Source organism: Asterias rubens, chromosome 7 (assembly GCF_902459465.1).
Source record: "Asterias rubens chromosome 7, eAstRub1.3, whole genome shotgun sequence".
NCBI lineage: Eukaryota > Metazoa > Echinodermata > Asteroidea > Forcipulatida > Asteriidae > Asterias > Asterias rubens.
The window spans coordinates 17959666-17987011 of record NC_047068.1 but is presented as its reverse complement, the minus strand read 5'-3'; the positions used below and the strand labels follow the sequence as shown (position 1 = coordinate 17987011).

The following is a 27346-nucleotide window of genomic DNA, read 5'->3' as shown; positions in this document are numbered from 1 at the left end:
TATGAAATTCGACCCTGATAATTTGAAAAGGCTCAAAAAAATTCAGATTTGAGATAAATCCCCTTCCTTGACTCATCCCCGTCATGCACCGAACCATCCCAATTTTCTCTGTTGGAGTATTCCTGACACACTCGGCGAAAAATACTTCAGCTCCCCCACCCTTAAAAAAACACCAAAATGTGGATAAAAAATCACCTGCATGCGAATATTTTAATCCTTTTCGGCAGACATTCAGTCATTATAAGTCAGGTGAGATATTCAGGTACATTCTTGAGTATGACTTCTATATTAAAGGGGCCCATTATGATTATGCACCTGCGGATCCCTAAATTGGCATGCCTAAATGGGAATGGTCAGGTATTTCCGGGGTTGGGATAGGAGGGCTGCCATGCTTTGAAGGGATCAAGGGCACCATTTGAGTTAGCTATACACCCTGCGTTTGATGAGAAATTTTGAGTAAACATTACTCATCACAAAGATATGAGCATGCAATATATTCTTCCTTCTTGAGTCTGATTTTCGATCTGACCCGCAGAAAAATCACCAAAAATTGTAATGAAGTAAAGTTTAAAAACAATTAATAAAATCTATATAATATAACTTATAATGTACATACAGGTCAGCACTTGTACCAATAACATTTTCCTGCTTTTTGGAAAGAACCAAGTATCATGCGTGAATGAGAAATTGGCGGATCCTGTCCCTTTTAATTTTAAAACTAACCTACTGCACAAAACAACTGATTTTGTTTACGTTTACCCCACTGACTGTATAGGACTGAAGAACCAAAAATCAAATATAAACAGATAATTTTAATGCCATATCTATTCCGGCACATTTTTTGTATAGTTTGACCGATTTCTCAAGACGCTGTTCTAGATGCGAGAACATCTAAACAAACACAAACTTTCCCTTGCTTTAAAGCGGTCGCCACTGGGAGTGGGGGGGGGGGGTATGCAGAACATCACCTTTCGCTTATGTGTTTTGATGTACCGGTAAAATGAGAGCATATAAAACCTCCAACCATACCGTAACACGTTATACATAGAGGGTCCAGGGGGCTCCAACCTCTAGACCAGAAGGCGCCTACAGATGCCAGGTCTGTTTGTCAGATTTTATATCTATACTTAAAGGCACTGGACACTGGACATAAAAAACTTACTTGGTAACGAGCTATGGAGAGCTGTTGATAGTTTAAAACATTGTAAGAAACGGCTCCCTCTGAAGTAACGTACTTTTTGAGAAAAAAAGTTATTTTTCACTGAATTATTTGATTTGAATTCAAGACCTCAGCTGAGGTGAAAACACACAACATGCGACAAGGGTGTTTTTTATTTAACTATTCTTTTGCAACTCCGACGACCAATTGAATTCAAATTTCACAGGTTTTATTTTTTATTTTATGCACAGGGCCTATGTTGAGATACACCAAGTAAGAAGACTGGTCTTTGACAATTACCAAAGCTGTCCAGTGCAAACATCCCTTTTTTATAAGAAAATCACCATAAAACAACTTGAGATGTTTCATCAAATTCAGTAAATTCTGGTTTATGAAATAAAATATAAAACAACTTTATATCCTAATCATCACTTTCAGGGGTTTCGTGCATGTTCGTTATGTCCAGAATTATTTCAATATTGCAGTCGAATGTAAAAGATGCTATGTCAGATTTTTGGTCGATTTGACCCAAATATTTTGATTTAAAATTCAATAGGTATTTTGATGGGGGTCGAGAAAGTTACAAGCTTTCATTTGAGCCATTGCTCGAAAAGGTCCGCCAATTATTAGTAGCAGTGAAATAAAGTGCTCAAAATTAGTTTTTTTGTCGGGATCCCGACAATATATCACGTGACCAATTCTTATGTGTTTTAAAAGAAACGTTTTAAATTATTGTCATTATTGTGACCATTAAAAGTAAAAGTAAAACTTGTTTTCGTTAGAGCGGGTGATACTCTTTGAAATACCATTCACTCAAAAAAACCTATTTTTTATGTTTGGGGCCAAAAATCTGACATAGCATCTTTAAGCAACGTTGATATATTCGGACTGTAAATATGTCACAAACCTGTTTTTACCAAAATTCAGACGGAAACATTCCTCTAAAAAATTGCTGTGGCATGAACTCAATTAAGCTTTCAAATGATTAATGATCCAATAATGACCTTTAAGATATTTATGTATCTTCGGTTCAATTTTTATTAGAAAAGTGTGTCCTTATTTGGAGTTGTTTTTCACGAATCATAATGTTCGGTCTTTGTATGGCGCCCCGTAGGTCCCATCTGAAATGGGCTTATTTAATCGGAAAGTGTTATAATAGAGTTATTAACAGGCAATCCAAGTGCTGATTTTGGTATTCATTTGCGTTGAATGTGAACAACTTACTACTTATCGTCCATGAATGATGATTTTAAATTGGATTTTAACCCAGTGCCTCCTTTGTTCTTTGTGTTTTACATCTTTCGAAAAGCTATAGGTGACTCCATAAAGATCAAAATTAACTGGATGCAATGTATTGTGTATTGGGTTGTTAAGGTGCATAGCATCATTTTGTTTACAGGAGCATCCCCTTTTCTCTCCTTTTTTTTTGTTTGTTTAATGATTTATACAACCAACTTGTGAAAACGGTATCAATGCAAGCTTAACGTGGTCACGAATTGTCGGAAACAACGAAACAGTTTGTGCTTATTTCGACGACTTTGGCAAATCAAAATTAAGAATGGTGCTGCGTAACTTAGTATTTCATCTAAAGAGATATTTCTCAAGATGTTAGTACCTGCCTATCTTTCACGTTGGTGATTTTAGTCTGTCCCGATCACAAACCCTGGATGATATACCTAAGTGTTTTTAGTTAGTATTCTACACATGCACGGTGCCCCGATATTGAGAGCATGCTTTTGTTTGCCCATGGCGCGAAACGGGTAAACAAGCAAACACTGCACGTGGTTGGAAATTATATTGTGCCACATAAAAAGAGCACCGAGGTTTTTCAAATAGACGCGTGTGGACGTTGCTTCAGGACGGGAAAAGTTAAATGTGAATTATATTACCCGATGCAATAGGTTGACACTTTTTGTTTTATCAACACTCGTTAACATGATCTTCTAAATACACATTTTAAAACACTGAAGAACGTATACTCCTTTTGAAAAGACGATATCGGTAAAGGCTTTTGAATGCTCTGAACAAGCTACTTGCAAGCTTCTTGCATGCTAGACTATTATACTCTCAACCCGGACCGCAACCCAAACCCTATCCCAACCCTAACACCAACTTCAGTTGTCATGCCCCCTCCTTCCAAAAAAGAAAGAAATAAAAAAAATAAAAAAAATCTAAGCAGCGTTACTTCCACAGCAACGCTGCCATGCTTTGAGTGTGTATTCAATTTCTTCCTGCGTGGACATAATTTGCTTCGAAGTTTCGACGGTATCTAAAAAACGCGACAAAATTTCCAGATGTTATTATTGTACACACGATTAAAAACCATACTTGGAAAAAAAAAATGTTTTTGTGCTGGAATTTGTAGTTGTGTATGGTAATAAGCACCAGCGCATTAGGCATCGGAGGTGTTATTTCTTGGGCCCTTGGGTTGAAACTATCGATCTCCTATAAACAAATAAACCAGCAATATTATCTTCCTTGTTGTAAAATAACACTTTCAGTGGCAGACTAGGCATATTTGTTGACATAACGATGAAGATGTACAAGTACTTGTTTTCAAGTTGGGAAAAACATTGTTCGGCAAGTTGTAGCTTTGAAAACGTGTACGGTAACATTAAATACGCACATTACGTCTTCCAGACACGGATGTGTCAATATTGGATGAAGTGCCGACGCCAGAAGATACACTGATCAATTTGATATTAGCATTACAGGAATAAAGGGCAAGTACATCAGTGTGGTTTTGCTTTGAAGGGTGGTTTGACAAACATCTAGTTTTCAAGAACCAAACAAATTGTACAAAAATCACACTCAGTAAAAGTGATCGTGCTGATCATCTTTGGCTTGTTAAAAACTTATCGATTAGTTTGTAATAATAAAATAAAAACTAAAATTTTTCATTGCACATCGTTAAGTGTTTTGCAGGACAAATTGGTACTGATAGCATGTAAAAAGTTACCCCCCACAAAAAACAACTAATCTGTGATGAAAATGTTGATTTGCATGACAACTTCCATTGTGTAAATTTAACCCCCCGGTTTTTGCCCGGGTCACGAGAAGGCATTTCCACTTTTTAAACTGAATAACATAAATAAAAGAGTATGATGAGTAAATCTCTAGCATTCACCTCCTAAAGATCATAAAGCACTGATTTAATGATGGTTTGTAATTTGTTTTTTCATGTAAATATCACCAGAGCTTTTGAATAACTTATCACTTTGAAATGACGTTGTTTCTTTATAGTGATACTGTAATATTTATGAAAATGCACCTGAGGTCAATGATGATGAAGATGTTATGACTAAAACTATTTGTCGAATGATTTAAGAGCAGAAAATGAAGTGATTACTTCTAATTTGAAAGTGTAAACCTATCATATACTGCGCAAAGCGACATGGGCCTAATTTTCATGCAGCAGTACAGTTAGGCACACAAACCTGCTAAGCACAGGGCAAGCTTGTTTTATAGCAACAAGCTACTAGTCAACATTCCATATAGTGTACAATGTTGTGACCGGTGCACCACTCATTTTTCGCTTAGCAAAGATATTTGTGAAGAAGTATTTTCTGCTAAACATTTAACAGATTTATGAAACTAGGCCTTGTTAATTTGTATCCATATGCGTATGATGATAATATAAATATTTGAGTGGACATAATTATTATTTGTTTTGCTGAATATATAATTTAATTCTAGCATTGAAGCATCGAGGGCATATCATAGTACAATAAACAATTATCTTTTGTACACGGTTCCAGTTAATAAGCGTGCGATACTTAGGGATGTATTTGAAAAACTTTGTCGGTTTGAGTGGATGTTTTCTTCCAAATTATCAAGCGTATTTCACGGGTTATCGGCAAATTTTGGGTTGTGCATGTGCGAACTCCACGTTATGCATTCTACGCTTACACAGAAATTCGGCGCTTGCACAGTAAGCAGTGAATATTGTGATCGTAAGCACATAATTCGGCGGTAAGCAGAGCCATGAAATTGGGCCCTGATCGTTTATCTGTTTGCATTTCACCCCGAGTCAGTTCTCTCCTCTACAGAGAGTTGGCTTGAGTTTTATATCGGCCAATGCATGCATGCGGCATTTCACCTCTCGTGTTCCGTCTTTGATTAAATGTAAATACATTACATGCATCGTCCATCTCAACCTGAGCATACAATGGCTAGGGTATCGTAGAAAAAGCGCACATTTTGTTGGGAACTCTTGACGGCCTGTCCCTCTTCAATATCATTCACTAACCATGCGTCTAAGCCTGAGCATACAACGGCCAGGCTATCGTAAAAAAAACGTTCACAGTTTTAGGGAAATCTGGATAGCCTGCCCCCCCCCCAACACTATTCGCTACCTTGAATTCCGAACACGACCGTTCGCGTGACATTTATTGCTTCGCCCGCGAGCGAAGGCGGGCAACAGATGGGTAAATTTACACACGCGTTTGAATTGCGCCATAATCATCATCGTTCAGGTAAAATAATACTCTCAAGGTATCTGTGCACCCTCCACGTTCCCGGGCACAGCGGACGGACAGGCCCATCCGCACCGCGCACAGCGGACGGACAGGCCCATCCGCACAGTGCACAGGTCATGTGACTCTTTTTTACGCAAACGTCACTGTTTTACCTTCGATTCCAGATATGGCAGTTTTGACCAGAATTTTTTAGTGCATGGCAATCTACCAACTTAGCTTCAATGTACCTCTGTGCGCACCTCCACGTGCCCGTACACAGCGGACGGACAGACCCATCCGCACTATGCACGGCTAGCTCACGGGACCCTTTTACGCAAACGTCTCCCACAGGGAGTATCACTGTATTTTTACTTCAGATAATATCCAACAGATTTTTACCAGAATGCTTGAGTGCAGGGCATGTATCATCTTGATGGGCCAAAAGGAAAAGGGAGCATATTTAAGTTATGCTGCTCTCAGGCGCGATAACGTTTCTCAAGGGAGGCTTGCTTTTTATCGCGTGAAAATGGATTACAATGTTATCCTACAAATGAATATGAACGTTTGGGCGATCTAAGAGAAAAACATATTCCACTGTGTTTCGAGAAGACGGACCGATCTACCGATATCAATTGACGGTTTGCATTTTAACCCACTTTTTGCTTCACTTCACATTATGGTTGTTTTTTTCTTCATCTAGATACTAAACGAAATACGGCAGACTGGCATACCTGTTGTGAAGTTGAGAATATTACCAATTCAGTTTACATAACTGACAAACTCCATGTTGTTAAATATATAATGAATTTATCTTTGATTGGCAGTGCCGAAACGTTGCCCCTGACCTTGAAACATAGGAAACCAAAGTAAACCAAAGTTTCGTATATGTATTGATTTTGAAAACATCTCTGTGATAGTGTAAAATTATAGTGTAAATTATTAAATAAAATGCAGTCAATGCAATAAGGAACATACTCTCATCAGAGCATGCAGAACAACTTTTAAAGCCACATCGTGTACATGCATCAACCCGTACCTTGCTAGTACAGTGGTTCGTATGCAAACATGGAACCCGTACTTGAAAACAGCTAAAAAAGAGCATAAGTTCGATTCCATCAAACTGGCCTTTTTAAACTAAAATGTAGAGAGGGTACTCTATTGAATTACGCGTATTTGGTCAGCCGGCCTCTACCGTTCAAGACAAGATTAGTTGCATCACTGCTTTGCCACGACGAACGCACTCTTAACGTCGTTATAATGGAGTTATCATTGTTTAATTGGACGTAGCCTGATGAAGATCAAAGGGCAGCGTAAGTCTGCAACTAGGACGAGATTTTGACGGCCATTTTGAGGTACTGATCTGTCTTTGGTATCATGTACATGATCGGTTTGTCACCAACGCGAGGCAAGGAGGAACGAATAGTCAGGTTTCGAAAATATTTAGACTCATACCTTGTTGGGTAGTGGATTGTGTGACACGTATGCGCATAAACTAGTATAAATACATCCAACCAACCAAGTATGTTGAGAGTTCCTTACAAGTTTGTAAACTCTACTCCTTCGACCATCACCTTCAAATACGAATAAGTGCAGTTTAATATCATGTTTTGATATCGCTATGTGCTAACGGTACCATTTGGCGCCATTTTGTTTTTGGCCAATGGGCGCAGTTCGTTGAGTTCAAGTCAGTCGCTTTCCAAGCTGTGTTATAATTGGTTTATAAATCGTGTTGATCTCCATATTTTACAGTTGTGCCACTAATGTCACCATGCACAAAGTCAGTCTGGTGTCCGAGCTCTGATAAGCACACAAGTTGTGTTCTCTTTCGGCAGATCCTTGAGTTCCTTCATTCACATTGCTAGTGCAGCCGCTGCACCGCCTCTTTCACCACCGGCAGACACGCTGTTAGCCATGCTGAAAACTTCAGCTGTATTCTCATAACTCAAGTCAGTCTGAAAACTGAAAACATTACAATGGTTATATTTTTAGGGCAACATCAACATTGAAATTCTGTAGCACAGAAAAAAACTGGAGCAAATGAAGATAATTGCTATAGTGGGTAGAAATTATATTATCAAAAAGTAGGGCACCATTTTTATCCGAGAGGTTTAACAACATTTGCGCCCATGTCCAGGGGAAACAATTTACTGACGTAAAACGAGTTACAGGCGTAGATATATAAATCATGCAAGCGTTTGGGATTCTAGAATAACAACAATTTTACCCCAAGGAACGCATGCATTAGTTCTTTTTACAGACTAGTCATATTAACTAAAATATTTCCTTGAGCGAATGGTCACCTAGCTGACTAGAATAGTTGTTTGTAGATCTTAAAAAGAGAGCACCCAGACCAACTTGACGGCACTTGAATGATGCGTCAGGCGTACATGGAACTGATGTAACTGGCGTGCTTACGTCATGTAACTCTACCCCCTCTCAATGGCTGATAGTCAACTCGACCTGGAACTTTGTTTGTACAGTATTGAGTCATAGCCCTCAGATAAAAGTACATCTAATCCTCGAAGAACAAAACAACATTATACTCCTATAGTTTCTCAAGTATTCATTGACCTTTTGCTGAATGCTGCTACGCAATGTTGTACCATTGTGCTATGGTTATCCTGTGACCTTTAATAGGTGGTGTACACGTGCTATCTTTAAGTTTACACGATCTACTGTTAGAAATATAAACCCCCAAATCAGAGGACGGTGTCGACAGTCGACAAGGATGGACTAGTTTAGCAGCATCATTGATGGAGCTCAACTTTCTCTTAAAGGGTAAACACATTCAATGACCTTTTACTAAAAGTGCGCAGAGGCTTTTTAGGAGTTCCCATGGCCTGGATGTTCGCGGGAAATTGTTTTCTTTTCCACGGTGAAGTCTCTGATGATCATGAAACAAAATTGTTCGTTTAACCATTAATTCATTCGTTAACTGATGAGAGGGTTTTAAATTTCATGTTTTTAAAATGCTTTAGACGATTGAAAACTGCCGTATCTTTTCACCGGGTAAATTCTCATTTCCATTAATTTTAGGAGTGGTTACCAAACGTATACCTTTCCTTTAAATTTATTTACAATTGCTGGTAATAAGATCTTCACAGGCACAGTCAGTGCCTACAGGTTCCTATAACTTTGATCTATTTGTCATACAACGACACCCCATGAATCCGTTCAATTAATCATGCATTTATAGGGAGAGACTCGGCGTCAATACACCCGGTGGATTCAACCTACATTATACGGCGCAGAACTGGGTTTAGTGAATTAGTGAATTCAAGATCGGATACCCGGTTGCTCCTTCGGGAGAGTTGTGTCTTCGTATACTACAAACGAGCAACACTTAAAGGAAGTGGACACTATTGGTAATTACTCAAAATAATTTTTAGCATAAAACCTTTCTTGGTGACGAGTAATGGGGATAGGTTGATGGTATAAAGCATTGTGAGAAACGGCTCCCTCTGAAGTGCCATAGTTTTCGAGAAAGAAGTAATTTTCCACGAAGTTGATTTCGAGACCTCAGATTTAGAACTTGAGGTCTCGAAATCAACCATCTAAACGCACACAACTTCGTGTGACATGGGTGTTTTTTCTTTCATTATTATCTTGCAAGTTCGAAGACCGATTGAGCTCAAATTTTCACAGGTTTGTTATTTTATGCATAGGTTGATATACACCAACTGTGAAGGCTAGTCTTTGACAATTACCAATAGTGTCCACTGCCTTTAACAGTGCGTGTAGTGCTTAGGCCTTTGGGATTTTACGTCGTGTAATGTCTCTACAAAGAAACTCCTTTGCAAAGCTTAGAGAACTTTGAACTGCCCTTGTATGCTGGTTCGGCCATCTTGATATGTTTTCTCCATGTATAAATCATATAAACACAATGTTTTAAGAGAGTGTAAATTCTCATGTAAAAATAACTTGTACACGATTGCGTTCTTGTTATTTTAGGGATGATCAAGGCACTTTGAACATTGTAATTCCTGTTCAAGCCATACTCAGACCATTCCTAAAACTCCATGTGGAATGCAGGGGTTACATCACAAACTCAAAGCTGTTACATGTTCCCATTATATACACAACACGGGTGAAGAGAAGCAACCATGGTTCAGCATCTTGCTCATGGACAACTACACAAGTGCCGTATCCGTGAATCAAACCTACTCCGATGATCGAGCCATGAAGATCAGTCGACTCGAAATGTCACGCCCAGCCACAGAGGATGTCTTCCGGACCTTTAATATCTCGTGTGTTTATATCGTGGTTTCGCCATTGTTAAAAATATAAAAGGTGATGAAGCTTTTCACAAGAATAAAGAACTCATTGGAAGAGTGATAACCTAGACACAAACATCTGGATGTATGGTCTGGGTGTCATACATCGAGTCACCTTTGAATCAAACCCCACTCAAAGTTACTTCCATCATCGTCTACAGAAATTCTTGTTCATTTTACGCACAACAAGAATTAATTATGTTGTTTCCGTTACACAACTTAGGGATAGTTAATGTTGTGTCTAGTCATTTCAAGTTAGTGTGACATCGATACAAGATGGCTGAAACATGATTAAAGACCGTTGTGCACTAAATATACATCTCTCTGCTGATCAAAGGGTGTAAAACACCTAATGAAACATGAGATCGTATAAAGAGCTTTTATGTCATTCAGGTATAAAGGTAGGAGTTTCGCGTTACAGCCTATAGTGAAAGAGTAATGGGTATCAAATTGGAAAGGTTGCAGATATTAATAGAGGTTGAATTGTCATGGCATGAGCTTATGATGAATGCAGTGACAGTGCACCGTCCCCTCCACTATGGGATACCCCAGCACAGATCGATTCGACGGTTAATGACAGTTGTTTCGTTGCCACAGATAGACTTTGCCCGTGCCGTTTCTGTGGTAACCATTCCGTCGGTGCCGCAGGGGCGCGTTTACAGTATACGGTCTCGAGTCCACGTCCCATCACAATGTGGACTAGCGTGGACACTTCACCCACTGACACCGTACTCAATGTCAGAAGCTTATTTCAGGCTGGGCTTGAGGCTACCCTCTCAAGCCGTTCAGACCGTTACAAGTACAGTCAGTGATGCGGTGTATTGATTTTCTTATGGTAGAAAAAAATCCGTTTCAAGCAGAGACCTGACACCGATATCACTGAGACTGTTGAAGTGTCCAACCGTCGATTCATCAGACTCTTCCTAACTTAAGATTCTTAGGACTTATTGCGAGTTAAGTTCGGTAACCATAGATGTTAGGACGCATTGAACCAATCCTAAATTAGGACGAGTCGTCCTAACCCGAGATATGATTAATCCCAGCGTATCGGCTGCTCTGCTGGTACTGTACGTGTTTATACGCGTCTTGGAAGTTTGTATACATAAGGAAACACAAACTACTATTAATTTTGCTGTAATAATTTATTATGTAATACTTTTCTTACCGCCGCATCTCAAACTTGGTTGTATTTGGCAGGGAGACCTTTAAGCTACGCCGATTATATAACCCCTTTACCATTTTGCAATAATATGCTATATTCCTGCATGCTGAGGAAATAACTAAGCATTCTTGAACAACCGTATTTAAGAGTTTCTTTGTCTAAAGCTTTGTCCATCAGGCTCTCGCATGATGTTGTACGGTCTTCTCCTTAATTGTTTCATTCTGGTACATCAAAATGTCGACTTCTGATGATTCGATATTTTCGAGGAAAAAAAAGACTTTAGAGAAGAAATTTAACCTCATTGCCACACCTGAGAAGGACTCAATTTCGGCGGAGGAGCTGAAAAACAAGATGAATACAAAAGGTCTTATTAAGTTGGGCATGTTGCTCAATCTCTAATTTTGTGGGAAGCGAATCTAGAGAAGTAGCGTTGGACGGAGTCAAACTCGCCCTAATCAGCAAATGTGATACCGACTCGGTAATCGAAGCAGTGCAGGAGGCAGAAGACTTGATTGCCGAAAGGAAGAGACAGACCAGAATAATGTGGAACTGTTATCCATGCGTGAGCGCAGCGAAGAAGAATGACAACATACTTACGTTAGTGTGAAAACCATAGTCTCTATATACAATACATTTTGGGCTTTCTCAAACCATTATAAAGTACACTATTATTATGTTTTTGCCATATATTAGTTTGAAAATGCAAGGAGTTTGTATATCTCGATGTTATTGCCACCGCTGCTTACATAAACAACACTGAAAGTTTGCCCATTTATGATAATGTTTTACGTTTCGTATCTCTCTTTTTGATAAAAGAAAACACAAACCTTTCTTTCGTAACATCAGGGGAGCCTAAAGCAACAGCAGACGCGGTTTCCCCTTTCCCTGCCATACTGACAGTCACTAAAGGCGGTGGTTGTATGATATCCACAGTGACCGTTGATGAAGGAGATACCACATCCCCGCCGTGAGGTGCGTCCTTACGAAGACTCCCGGTACTAATGTGATTCGGAACCAACTTGTGCTGAAGTTTCAGAGTGCTGTTCTCTTTATCTGCATCAAGGAGGCGGACCTCGGCAGTCAACGTAACATCCTTGGTGGAACTTCCTTGGTACCCGTTATCATCAACGTCCTGATGGTATCCAAGATGGCGGAGTTCCTTATTCTTGCGTGATCTGCGTTTTTGGATGACCGCATAGCACACCAAACCGATGCTTATGCCTACTAAGCACACACCCACCCCGCCGAAGACTGGGCCCAAGAGTTTCAAAATGCTCTCCCGTGAGTTTGTCCCGTTTGTGAAGGCGACAACCGTAAGACTTGTCCCTGGAACTAGGCAGAAGAATCCGGTGAGTGCCAGCAGGAAAGCAGCGCCGTAGATCTTGGCACGACGGCTGACACGACGTCGTCGTCGTTGTCGCCTGCTGCTGCGATGGAGCTTCTTGGCAATGACGTCCTCGTCATAGTGAACATGTCTGTTGGACCCTCGTGACATCTTGTAACACCCCCGTCATAGAATGGACTACAGAATCTCTCTTTCTCTATGCGGCTATAAATGGTGTCTGAAAGAAAAGGAAACAACATTGTCAAGTGGACTTATGTGAAGATCAGACTGAGCACGGTATACTTGGATTGAAACATGGCAAATGTGTGGGTGTACATAACATGCGCGAACAGCCAAACAAAACTAATTACACTGTCAACATTCGTATACAAAAGTATGGTCTCTTCAACACTTTAAAGCAACGGTTGTGTTTTATACCATCGTGGTGAAGACATCCACGAGTATACACCTGCCCTGATGGCCTCGCGGGAATAAAGTATTGATCAAAACGATGTAGGATTTGAGGCTCTACAAGATAGGTCCTATCAGGAAGTTATTTCATGTCCTTTTCATGACTCTGATTATATCACGCGAATCGGCGTTTACGGCGACAGAAACAAATCTGTTCTTAATGAAGATTGCAGGTGAAGGCATTTTTTCTTGTGCGCGTGTCTTGGCGTTCACGTTGCTACTAAAGTTGGCTCTTTCTGTGTGAGCAGCGAGAACTGCGTGCGTGGTGTCCATCGTCATTGACCCATTGTAGGGTGTAAACCTATACTGTATTTCTAGAAAGATTGTAGAATGGTCCCTCGTCCTTATCCGCAAGGATATAAGGACAGGTGTTGGCTTTGTATTAAACACAGTGATCTATACGTCGGATTCAACTGCAAATCTTCAGGACCATGAAGGCCATGTGAAATGAATGCAAGGTCGAATGTGATTGCTCAACAGCTGATTTCTAGTCTAGTTTACAACGAGCCTCGAGGTGTGATGTCAGATGTTCAGGCTAGTTTTTACTTAATGTCTCTTCTTCTTCTTTCTTCGATATTCCGTTCTCTTTTTCTTCGTGTTCCACAACAGACATGACCAGTCAACTTCTATTGTTTACTTTTGAAAATGTCCAAGTTGTTTCTTTTTCGTGGTTGTATCGGGTCATGCTATAATGTCCCATGTTGTGCTGTGCTGTTGACATATTTTCCCCTGTTTTACGTGTCCAGACTTCAGCTCCACAGAGATGGCAGGTGTAGCAATATGACTATAGCAGATTGACTCAAGTATAATGCTATTTTCCAAGCATGCATCACCTCAACAGCATGGCTGCTTGCATGAAACATATATGCTCGGAGCAGTCTGAATAAAGCTCTACTGTTCTCTACTTAACAAAATATGTATCAACATTCTTGGGCAGGATATGTGCATTAATTGTTGATGACTCGATTCGTTTCTGTCCAATCAAGTTGCCTTTCATGGTGTTGCTGTCACTATCTCCACAGGCTTGCCAGCCACCCCTAATCCCCCATCCCACGGCGGAGAGAATAATTGACCAAGATACACGTATTCTTTTACCTGTTCAATTTGCATTCCAATTACCTGTGTTTTGTCTTGAGTCTGTATGTGGGTGTGAGTTTAATTACTGCATTCTGGGGCAAGTTATATAGCCGTGAAATAAGGCTGTGATGGTTTGTAATTGCAACACAGACTGTGTGCTCTAGTCATTTCAGGAGATGATTAAATTGTTGCCAAGTATAGGCCAATTTCTCAAAAAAAAATATAGTTCATGCAGAAAATCGTAGGGAAAAATCGTTTTCAGTCGTACAGCTTGCTGATCATAAAGTGTTTTTCAGTACCCTACTATAAAGATGCGGGAAAACACATCTTATTTCACATTAATTTTTAAGACTTCAAATTCACAGTAATCTATAAATGAGTTACCGAGAGGCAATCATAACAAGCCCGGGTTCCAAATTATTTGTCAGAGTCCCATCTCAGAAGCGGACACAATGTTTATCATCAATTTATTGCGAAGTGCGAAACCCTTATTAGTTTGGCCCGCTTCAGGGCACCGGAAAGAACTAGTTTTGGTGAAATCATATCTCACTCAGAAACGTTTTGCATTCCTTTAGTAAAAAAAGAAGGAATTTTCTTGCCTTTCGTATCCACCCTAAATCCGCGCCTGTAACCGTATGTGTCATTTGGATTTACTTAACTCTTGTAAAAACAATGATATATTTTAATTTGTTTTTTCTATTTCCGTCTCATGTTTCTCAGCGGGATGGAAATGACGACCACCTGCAGGGCTGGCTTTGATACAAAGAGTTTGAATACATTGAAGTAAAACATGCTGTGAGGATTATCCGATTTACGTTCCTCTTCAATCATTTGAAGGATGCACTTATAAGGAAGAAGAAGAAGCCCATCCATGTAATAAATGTAAACTTTGTACATTTACTAAAAAGACCAATGTTTGAGAAAAGGCAGACTTCGAAAGTTAAATTTTCTCGGAATAAATGATTTTGCATGCGAAATGCTTGTGACCTTCTATCAGGCACGCTTGCTTTGCTGACATGGCACACAACAAATTGTACATTTACAAAATTAAACATTTTATCTCATGGGGTCCACCCCTGCATATGGACATTATACAAACCACTATTGCATGTTTCACACTTTTTCAACATATCGTACGATAGACCATTATTTTATTTCGAAGTTATTAAAACAACTATACCAATCGTAGCCCGTAGCCAAAAACCGATGCATTCTTACAATTTGCTTTTAAAAAGGTACAACAATGGTTTATTATACTAAAACTCAGACTCTGGTTCTTACCAATATTATACATGGGTACATCGATGTGTGGCAGCACTATACTCGATACCTTCCCGATCTCTGTGAAAACAAATCACAGGCATAATTACTCGGGTAGGATTCGAACCCACGACCTTTGCTTTTAAGAGCAGTGTTTTACCAACAGGTTTATTACTCTTATTGTAACAAGCATTAAACAATGATTACTAGGGTCATTATCGAAATTGAACAATATCTGATGGAGTCAACTCGTCTAAGATGGACATGATAATATATAAACCAGCCACTATTTCATGTTTCCCCATTTCATATCGTATGATATCATTGCAAAGGGCAGGGTTGTTGTGTCATGTATTCATTTCACATCGGGCTTTCATTCTGTCTATTTCATCTTGCTCGTGACTCCAATTCTCCCGTCTATACTTGGCCTTATATCCCCTGTAGGATTTTTTGTTTTAGCATTCTCACTGGTCCCCGTGATTACAGTGTCTGTCGTTTGATTTATCGAAGCTTACACCTCCCATCCGAAATCAATATCCAATGTCAACGGAGATTATCTAGACAAATAAAGTACTGCTTACGGGCCCACATCACAGAGGAAATCCCCTTCAGAGAGTTGAACTTTGTGGGATGAAATCCTTATACGAGAAGAGAGGGAGAAAAATTCAATTTCACGGTGTAATTTTAGTCGTCCGTGTGTGCATCAGGGGCCTGGGAGGCTGTGGCTCTCTATATCCAAACCCACTGTTTGGACCAAGGCGCCTATGTGGTTCAATTTTATGCTTAAGGTTGGCATGGGGCAATGTTTCTCCTCGCCTTTAAAAGGAAGCCTAGGGCTGCTGATTCTAATACTCAGTCTGCGAATTGATGTTTGTCTCCAATCAATTTGGTATAGGATTGCATGTTGTTGGCTATATTGTGTGTTATGGTGGGTTTTATATAGTGTATGTGAAATAGATGCGAAGAGGAAGGTAGTTGCTTGTTTTGTTTCGACCATTTACTCAGATCTCACCTGTTTAAAGGTACCATACATCAAGTTTTTTTTAAAGAGCCCGTATTATGCCAACTCTCTTTAGTTTTTAATAACCCATGCATACTTAAGACATGCATTATATTTCATGAAGTCAACACGATTTCGAGCTGCATGCGGTTTATGTTTGCAACTTACTTTTATGTTATGCATGTTATAGGGATTTACAATCCGATGCAGTTTTGATTGCTTCGACAGCCGAACAAGCAGCGTTGGACTTGTGCAGTTCAATAAATATTTCCTCAACTTTTACAATAGTTCATACGAAGATGTTTCTCTAGCTGATTGGTATGAACTTTAAGGAAACACTTATTTCCCTGGAGGATTGGTACTGGTATGAACTTGATAATGAGCAAAATTTCAGATGGAATTATTTCTCTGGAGGATTGGTACTGGTATGAACTTAATAATATGAGTGAGTTCAGATGGACATATTTCTCCTGAGGATTTACACTGGTAGGCCTATATGCACTTTCTAAGGGCGAAATTTCAGATGGAACTATTTCTCCTGAGGATTGATTGGTATACTGGTGAACTAAGTGAGATTTCAGAGGGGTATAAATCATTTCTCTGGAGGATACTGATAAACTTTATAATCAGTGACCTTTCAGGTTGAAATCTTGTATTTTTGTATACAGGGCGAATTGCTTCATGTCAGCCCGATTCGTTGATACGAAAATTAAGATGCAAACTGTCTAGTATGCACGCTGATATACGGCATATCGGTGTTTGTACAGCAACCTGTTGTTTAGACAACGTTCACCAACGTCGAGAGAATTCCACAGTGCTCTAAGACCTTCTGACATACATACCCCGAGGGGGAAAACGAGAACTAGACGCCATTCTTTATTAATAAAACTAACCCATAAAACATTCAAACATGTCAAACGGAATTGATCGCTGTTTGTGTACGTTGACCGCGATGCGATGGAGTGTGTACACTGTTCTCCCGGTCCTTTCCGAGGTATCACTCATATAAGAGGCACCGCCCGTCGTCCCAAAGCTACCGGCCCATGGAGGCTTACGGCCGTCCCGCCGCCGCAACGTGTTGACGAACTCTTTCATCACACGAAGTAACTAAAAAATATCATACTAAATCAGTAAACTTGCGTGTACAACCATGAATAATGATCTCTTTTGAGGGAGTGTTGGCTCTGGAAAGAGCCGGCGTGGTCTCGACGTTTCGAATAGTATACTCTGCTCGTCTTCAGGAGAACTGTTGAGACCACACCAGCCCCCTTCAGAGCCGAAACTCCCTCGAAAAGAGATCATATACATGGTTGATACTCGCAACTGTACTTGTTAGTGTTTATATGGTTACTTCTTCACACCATGCAAAGCTTCCAACACAATTCTCGTGCATCACGTCGAGTACAGAATGTAGACACGAAAGAGCAGTTTGTTCATGTTGACACACCCACACCAACGGTTCTTTTTTTCGAACCACCCCAACTCATTTAGAGAATAGTCATGTTACAGCAAACTCTTCTATATCTTATTTCCACCATGCAAAGTTTCAAATCCTACTCACACCCACGCTGATGAACATCCACGGCGAGAACGAGGGGGGACGATATAGACACCTCGTTCCCAGGGTACAAAACTAGAGATACCAATAATGCAACATGCAATGTTTTGATTAATGTGTATATAACGTGTTGACTTAAACATGTGAAAGTTCAAAAGGTAGTCGCGTTTTTTAAGATATCGCTGAAAATCAGGAGCGAATATGTCCGCATAGGAAGAATAATCCCTAGGAATACACAATCTGATAAGCGAATACTGTTAGTAATGCTTTTTAAAACTACAATTTTGGGGCATACAAACTGTACCTTTATACATGACCGCATTACTTCGAAGTGAAATAATTTTCAATATGTTTTATACTATCAGAAGCTGGTGTAGGCAGGGGCGTCAATCCTTCTTGAAAGATGGGGGGGGGGGGCGAACAATTAACGGCGTTTGGTCTAAGACCAAACGCTGTTCATTACAAAATGCAAAAATTGGTCTTCATTATAAAGGTGGTCACAAATAATATGGGGGGTGGGGGGACACGTTTATTTTGATATGGTGTCCCCACCCTTCAAAAGATGGGGGGACATCCTGTCCTTCCTCTGATTGACGCCCATCATGGGTGTAGGCTTCGAATCAACAGTTTTTGTTGCCATTGAATTTGAAAAGTGCTTACCAAACGCAGACATTACCTTTAAATGTATAGTGGTATAGGATAGGTTGGTAAAAAGTTCTACGTCGGTATACTCGCTAGTTCTTTTAAAATTAAATGTCATGTAGAGTAAATAAAATGGATTGGACAGGGTTCTAGTCAAGTCCAACAATGAATGTTGGATTGACCGTGCGAGTGATGTTGATAAGTATATTCTATAATATGGAATGTAATCCTAACACCATCCATAATGTAATCATTCTTGTGTCGAGCATAATTATGCTGAAACATAGTAACTGATGAGTTGCATGCGTTGTGCAAACCCAAAAAAACCACTGCAGTCGCCCACTTTGCCAGTGACCGACTCATAGTACAAATTGATAATTGTTGTCCCCTCCGTGAAGTGCCAGATCGGATTAATGTATAAGCTTAGTCAATAAGTTTGGGTAATGATTACACACTGTGAAGGAGCATTAAGACATCACGGCCTTAATATCCAAGTATGGCTGCACATCAGAATGATCTTCACGGGCAATTTTGAATTGAAATTAGAGTCGGTTTCAGAAAGTTCAATTTGCTCGAAGGCTATCCATTCTTTTGAAGAGTGTGATTGGATGCAATGTGACAGCTGCCCACAATCAATTCGAGCGATATCTACAACATTACCTAATCACATCACCCAGGGTCCAGATGGGACGAAGAGACAATCATGGGAATGAGGTTTCACTTTGTAAGCAGACGATTAATATGGCAATTTGACATCCCCAGGTGCCGACCGATTCCAGTCAGTCGATCCCGATCAGATTAGCCTTGTGTTTAGACTATTTTTCATCTCTCAAATCCTAGTTCTTTACACGGCTTATCGATTATGCTTCAGCGCACGATAACGGTGACTATGGGCGGATTAGGCTCGCAAAGCTGCCAATTTTATAGCAATGAAACAGGCGTGGAAGTCTTGACATAATCAGCATCGTGAAAACAAATATACTTTGGAGTTGTCTTTCACGATGATGCTTTTTAGAGCACTTATACGTGATCAGCGATTTCAGGATATTTGTGTCTACTGTAGACATCTCCGTCCCTCCCTCCTTCACCAACACACAACGACGACGACGACGACGACGACGACGACGACGACGACGACGACGACGACGACGACGACGACGACAAAAAGCACAAAACAGCAAGCTAACAAACCAATTAAAAAGTAAATAAGATTCGTTTATTGAACAAGAGTCAATTTGTTTTGCTATTTTTGTTACCGTTTAAAGAGTTATAAAATAATGTTTTTTAAAAATAGAATAACTCACGTGGACGTGCTTACCCCCTCGCGCACATACCTTTAATATTCCCCGTTCGTAGATGGATCTCATTTTGGTATCCAGCATAATGTAGTTCAAAATTCATTGCTGTTTCATGTTGATTCGCACGTATTCTCATTTCTTAACACTGAGTAACTGTCGGGGAAATGGTAAAATGAATACGCAGTATTGAATGTGATTATAGTTTCTCACAACACAGTGATATCCGAAGCCTGATTCATGACACCATGGCCAGAAACAAATAAATACACGTTTCCGCCCGTCAGGCAAAGCTTTGTATGTACTGAAGTGTGTAACCTTCATTGGAAAGTAATTCATGTGTGATTTTCTTGTGAAAATTAATACTACATAAAACAGTCGTTGTCTGATGTTTTCTGTCAACATCAACATTAAACCTGGGTACGTGGGGATGAATATGAAAACTGATAGCACGGAGGACTATACAAATATTTTGCCAGGATATGGTTTTGTGCATGAAAGCCGCCCTGGGAAGGTCTTTTCCAAAAAACTGGACCTCTCCCATGGCCCGTGAATTAAGTATCCAGCTTTAAAGGCACCAGACACCTTTGGTAATTGCCAAAGACCCGTATTCTCACGTGGAGTATCCAAACATAATATGCATACCTGTGAAAATTTGGGCTCAAATGTCATCGACGTTGCGCGAGAATAACGAACGAAAAAAAAACACCCTTGTTGCACACATTTGTGTGCTTTCAGAAGCATATAAGATTTCAGCTGAAGTCTGTGGCTATTTGAGTGAGAAATTACCTCTTTCTCAAAAACTACGTTACTTCAGATGGAGCCGTTTCTCACAATCTTTTAAACTAACAACGGCTTTCCATTGCTCGTTACCAACTATTTATGCTAACAATTGTTTTGAGTAACAACCAATAATATGGCAAATCAGTGCCTTTAAACATACCTTCTATATATTTATGAACTAATGTGAAAGTGACACAAAATTACGATCAAAGGTCAAATTACAAAGCCTAAGTACCTTTGAAAATTATGTTGAGTAAATACCAATAGTGTCCATAGTGCCTTTCAATAATAATGATCGACCCCGTGGGTGGTTAACAGCCAATAAGAGAAGCCCCTTGTGATGATGTAATGACCCAAAAACATAATCATATAAACATGTCCAGAAGGTAGGGCGGCTCCTTGTAACACAACTCTCCCATCAATAATTGCTTGATCTATATATCAAGCTACAGAAGACGTGACTTTATTCTGATGAAGGAGATATCATCCAACCAGATACCGGTTAACTTCAAAGCGGATATTCTAAACTGAATAAACCTGAATACGAATTAGACAGATATCCACAGTGGAATACTCCTAATGGACGTTCGGAAAAATATTTAACGAAACTGACTTTACATTCTGAATAGACCTTTATGGGGAAAAAAGCTGGTCTATTGTATCCAGTCCTTTAAAAGGAACAAGAAGGAACACAAGTTAAAAGCTTGGGGTAAATCACACAATTCCTTACCGCCTGCATGAGTGCAACTCATGTTTTTTATCCTTTATCGGTATCTTTTTCCTTGAATGCGTTCTTTTGTTTTTGTCTTCATAGGGAAGAGTATTTGCTTTTTTTTTTCTTCTTCATTTTTTACAAGTTACAGTGTACATGTATTTTTAAAAGAGCAATGTTATCACACTTTTGTATTGATTTATGTTGCCTACATTATAAAATAACATGAACATCATCTAAGGTCGCCACGAGATTTTTACGAGCGAGGTTTTGATTTGCTTTGATTGCTTGGCACAAATAAGATGACGTGAAAAGTGTCCTCAAAATGTCAACATCTCGCAGTAATCAGAAAAACGAGGCCGAGAAATGGTACGCTAGATCTAATATCAAACATCCATGAAATTATAATTGTATTTTGTTGATTTAAAAAGTCATCTTTTCGTTTCTCTTTTGTTTGCTAGCACATTCAAAACAACACAATGAAAGGTCGGATTATTTTATATTGAGTCAGTTTTATACGCTCACCTTCTATACGGGTATGCCTATACACTCAGGCAATTGTGTTCTTTCTCAGCACTGTGGCTTTTATGTCAATGTTGTGCAGTTAAACCTATTTACAAGCGACTGGCAATTTCACACTAATTTCCTCTTGCTACATTATTTCCTTGACTGTCAACATTGTGCTGAGGTTTCGTCTTGAGAAAACATCAGGTCCAAGATGATGTGAATAGATTAATGAAGAAAAATGGGGAACGTCTAGCGTTCATTAAAAGACTAATTATGTTTAGCAGTTATAGGAAAGACTCTATTTACAATTTGTCATGAATTTGTATGAGGTTGAATCCGATTTCTTGGCACTGCTTACCGCGGAATTCTGCTCTTATATCTTGCTCACCCTCGCTCCACACAGCGTGTAATCAGCACTGTAATTGAACCCCTATAAATATGGCCACTTTTCTCTTAAAATCTCTTCAGTCTCCTGGCGATGACTAGAGCAAGCTAGTCGAAATAATGAGACCAATTCAGAACGTACTCCGCGTTAGTAAGTAGTCCCAGCCGACTTGTTACCTTCCGCCAAGGTGGTTAAAAAGCAGGACGTTTTTTTTCAGAACTGAGAAGTCTTTCGAAAAATCCGAAAAATCTGGTCCGCGGTAGTGGAATATATAGCAAGACAGTTCTCTACAGAACAAACTCTACCTGGCAAGTAGATATACACATGGCATTACCACAAACCAAATGTATATTGATACCTCATCATGCAATGCCTCATATCATATACTTTCTTATATTATTGGATTGTTTTGCTATAAGATCGTGGACAATCTCAAGTATCCAAGTATCCTCAAAATATCATATATTTCGCAGAAATAAAGAGATGAAGAAAAACTGAGGTCATGAAACGGCACCTCTCCATAGCAATCAAACAACCGCGAAAATATAATTAAATTGTTTGATTCAAAAGGCCTTCAAATTGTTATGCTTGTAGAAACAACTTTTTCCTTACTGATTGAGGTTGAATTTTGATTTCAAGGGATGTGCTCCCGCCTGAAGGGTGATGTTTTTGCCGCTTCGAGGAACGATTTGCTCACGGTCAGTAAAACACTGCGATGTTTTTTTCTCTGCGCTGTCAGCAAAACACTAGTGAGCTTAAAGTCCGTCTACGTGAACGCCGTTCCATCATGCGGATTAGGTCTTACTCCAATCTTGGCAGTACGCTGCAAAACAAAATCGCTTATACGCCGTAAAAACGGATTTTGCCGGAAGACACTTATTCGTGCACCTGCCAGCAGCGAGGTCTTAGCCTTATACAATAATCATTTCTTATATTGAATATTGAAGGACATTTCAAACTGATTTGAAGGGGGATTTCCTTTAGAATTAACTGGGATTACTGATCAGATTCATAATATATATATACATAATATATATTTATAATAACTTGTTTCAGTTCGTAAATTTTGAACCTTTAGAAATTTTATAACTTTAAAGTTGGCAGTTGTATATGAAATTGTAAGTTTTACTGTATTTAACAGATGGATGGCCAAAGAAAGAGTGGCTCTTTAAAGAAGCTATTGAATAATTATCTCTCGTTTAAACTACCTTCGGCACTTCAACATTGATACCGCCTCAACAACAATATTTAAGAAAAATCAAGAACGTCTCTATCGCAAGCAGCTTGCCAATTAATATACAACAATTTGGCATTCTTTATTAAGTTCGAGGAACATTTTGAATTGGTTAAGGCTTGCCTTTTCCCAAACTAATATGGTTGTAGGCATACACTACGTTTATTTTGCTACGACCCCTCCGCAACTGTATTTTTTTTTTTTTTTTTTTTAAATGGCTAAAATTTACACAACCAAAGAAATTACATTGAAATTGGTAAATGTCTATATAGTTATACACAAACCAACAGTATTTCATTATCGATTCAGTAGAACTTACTCAGTTCATGTTTACAAAGAAAAAACGGGAAATATCTTTACTGACTTTTGAAGTAAAGATCTACAAAATAATGATGAAAACATACCCAGCCTGCATTATGTAAAACTTTACCAAACTGGGAGGTTCGTGTACAACATTGCAAATTATTTGTTTAAAATTGTACACGACCTGTGTAATTGTTTTCTATGTGCGCAGCTGATATCTCTTCAACCTCAACTCTTCATTTCGCACCTTTATCTTGCCAGGAGATGTTTTGGGTTTTGCGAAGCCAGCACATCTTGAAGGCTTGATGAAAGTGGAATTTCATTATAAACTAAACATGATCATAACACTTAGGGGATCCTGAAATTATCTCACGTCCAGTAAACAATGTGGATGTTAAGTGTATGGCCTTACTTTGTGTGTCATATTAAGCTGTTTAGCGGAAAATTCTGCTTGAAAATTGTCTTTGCTGAGCTAAAAATTTAGTTGGGCATCAGTCACTTGAAACAATGTAAACTTAATGTAATTTTGTTTGGTAACCTTTTTCTGATGAGCAATACTTTTCGGTGCTTAGTATGGTTTTGTGTTCAATACAGGCTTTATAAAATCTACCAGAGCAAGTAACACTGCGCTTAACACAAGTTACACAACAAGCAAAAAGGATTATACAGAATATAAAGCAAAACACATGAGTGATGAACCTTCTAGAGATTTAGTTTGCATTGTCCTTGGCAGTTTCTGCTATGTTTTTCGTTTTGAAACAGCATCATCTTTCGAAATTCATTCAGATAAAAAAAAATCTTCGAAATTTTTGGGCCATGTTACTTAAAAATTGGACAGAAATAAAAAATACAATATTTAATTATTCATCATCAGATTCCTGTGCAGAAACCTACTATAACAAACTCATACAGAACATTATTTTCAGAGAATTGTTAACTTGTTTTCAACATTTGTCTGTCCATAGGATTTAATTTACTCATTTATAATACAACATAATCTTGTGTAATCCTCCCGTCGCGTTCAACCTGTGGTAATCTATAGCATATGAATATATAAACCACAGCCTTGTTATTCATTCATATTCTTTATATTATAGACCAAAGTTCTTTGCCACCGTTATCTATTCAAGTGTATAAAGGATTTTAACTTGCTCATTAAAAATACAACATCATCCTGTTATACATCATTCTGTCGCGATATTCCAATCTTTGTTCGTCTATTACACATGAATTCACATAAAATGTAGCATTTTTCTTCATTCATTTCCTCTACTACAACGGAATTCTCCCACACAGTAGTCTCAGTCAATTGAATCGAAATCACATTAATTTTGTATCAGTTTTGAAATTGAAACTGTTTGTTTGATAGAAATACTTTATCTTTAGAGAATTTCAGTAATGCCATGATTTTATTACACATTTATTTTATTTATTAGATTCTTTCTGCCGAAACCGTGCAAACTACTTTGAGCTAAATATGAGCTAAACGACCCCATTGAAACCGTTATTTCACCCAATATTTAAAAGGTTTCAGGAATGAAGCCTTTCGCAGGCATCCGAAAGCATTACTGCAGTATCCTAACTAAGTGTGCCCATACTGGTTTTACAATTCCCAAATGTAGCCGCCTTTAAGTTGGAGTGATGGTGTTGCTAACTTTTCGTTCCTTTTTTATCTTCTTTTCAAGTTCCGTCACGTGTGTTTTATGCCACATATCTAAAAAACAATCTCAGGAAATTAAAGTATACCAGATGGCAATTCGATTCCTTTTAATGAAGGAAACTCACTTCAATATTCGGCATGGCCTGAAAGATATAATAAAGAAGAAGACCGTGGCTGCTTGCCATTTTCACAAGGGTCTTGAAGAAGTAGCTCACGGTAGAATTATCAAATAAATCTCCGGTCCATGCTAGCTCAGGAAGCACGACAGGGAAGGATACTGTTTAAAGGTATGATCTGCTTCGAAAGGATTTGGAGAACATACCTTTACATTTGTTGAGTTCGTTAAAAGCTACTTATGTACGGGTGATGTGTTGGTTTAATCTACTTCTGACGTGGCCAATTGCCTCAAATCGTGTCAAGTACATACTTTCTCACTACACCTGCATCCACAGACCTCGTTTCAGATGTCTCATTTGACGCATACCGGGTCAGGCAATTCGTCATTGCCTGCTGTCGCCCTCGACTTCATCCTCAAACCAAATTTGGATCTGCCGTCTTGGTTGACTCAGATAGAGTCAATCAACCTTTCTTTACCCGTCTTCTCCATTAACATGCGTCCTCAAACTTTGGTTCTGCTGTCTCGGTTGACTCGGATAGAGTCAATCAGCTTTTATTTACCCGTCTTCTACGTATGACTTGCACCCTCAAGACAAATTTGGTTCAGCTGTCTCGGTTGATTCTAATGAGAGTCTTGTCAAGCAACTCTCCTTTACCCGCCTTCTCGACCTGCACCATCAAACTGAATTTTAATAATCTGTCTCGGTTGATTCAGATAGAGTTAAGCAACTCGTGTTTACACATCTTCTATGTGAGCTGCACCATCGACTTTAATGTGGTTCTGCTGTCTCGATTCTCAGCTGACTCAGGTCGAGTCAAACAACGTTGTTTTTACCCGCCTTCTCTCTGACCCATGCTGAAGCCCAATTTGGTTCCGTCTTTGAACTGACTCACATCAGGTCGAGCACCTCTTCTTGAATTGCATCGTCTCTCTCTCTGAACTTCTCTGAAACTTAGTTTGGAACTTAATCTAACCACTTGGAATGGAGGCAAGCTGTCTGGCTCTTCATTTGCCTTGCGCGACGGCATCTTCAATCACGAGCACGGGCCATCTTCTATAGTTTGCAATATTTCGTAGCAGTAGTTTTTTATGTATGGGGTTTGTACTCAGATTATACTGATCGTAACGTTGAGTTGTCAACCACCGTTTCTTTTCAGAACCAGCACACATACTCACAAGAGATTTGCACATGGTGCTACCGCAAACTTCACATAGTTAATACAAAAGCTTGTTATGCATATTTCACACCACCTTAATAGTTCAGCCCAGGGCAAGTTTGTTATAAACTTGCTTATAAAAAACAAGAAAACGGTCGTAAAGCACTATACAAAATTGTTCGTCACTTTGAAGGTGCAACTGCATGGCTCCCTGCAGCGTGCTATACACAATTCTGTAAAATTCGACCCATGCGGGATTAGAATATTTTCGGACAAAAAATGAGCAGAGGAATTTGTGGCATTATTTTAAACTCGGCCGTCGTTAACTTGTTTAACGCATAACACAAAATAGAAAAAGAAAGCACTTGTTTTAATTCTGTGTGAATGAACACAACAACAAACACAACTGCGAAGTGTTTTCGTTGTTATTTATATTTAGTAATTTTGCAATCGCGTTATTGTTAAACACCTTTATAATATTATAAAGGCTAATGTGTGAAACAGTTGACAACCTACCTGTTCTTATCACACGAGCAAGTCAAGGCAGAAGCACACTCTGAAAGCATCTCACTGTCGTTAACAAGACCTTGACCATGATAACCAGTCAGGGAATAAACAATCTGTCAGCTTAGGTTTCCAATCGCACAAATACTCATCAAAATGTGGTCCATCTTGCCAGAAAACACGATAAAAAAAAAACCACCTGAGTTTACCAAATAGTGAAGTGATAAAAATCACCACTTCGGCTGTGCTGTTTTCGGTCACTTTTTATGTATCAACTTACACGTTCAACCTCAAACATGGCTAG

General features: G+C 39.1%; 1 protein-coding gene across 4 annotated transcripts; it reads right to left on the bottom strand.

The window, feature by feature from the left end:
• Positions 1 to 1954: 1954 nt before the first annotated feature.
• On the bottom strand, positions 1955 to 27346 carry LOC117292777. Of its 4 annotated transcripts, none has more exons than XM_033774926.1 (3): positions 27055 to 27346; positions 11880 to 12614; positions 1955 to 7575 (listed from the first exon to the last, which is right to left on the bottom strand). In XM_033774926.1, the coding sequence occupies exons 2-3, from the start codon at positions 12545 to 12547 to the stop codon at positions 7467 to 7469; spliced, it is 777 nt and encodes a 258-aa protein (XP_033630817.1). In that variant the 5' UTR covers positions 12548 to 12614; positions 27055 to 27346; the 3' UTR covers positions 1955 to 7466. The 4 variants fall into 4 exon arrangements, with proteins under 4 accessions (XP_033630817.1, XP_033630820.1, XP_033630819.1 ...); XM_033774929.1 differs by lacking the exon at positions 27055 to 27346 and adding an exon at positions 19719 to 19858; XM_033774928.1 differs by lacking the exon at positions 27055 to 27346 and adding an exon at positions 15206 to 15261.

Coding starts and splice junctions, on each gene's coding strand:
- LOC117292777 (XM_033774926.1), bottom strand. CDS start 12,547: ATGTCACGAGGGTCCAACAGACATGTTCACTATGACGAGGACGTCATT. Junction 7,576..11,879: donor CCTGATGTTACGAAAGAAAG/GTTTGTGTTTTC, acceptor TAATGTTTTCAG/TTTTCAGACTGACTTGAGTT.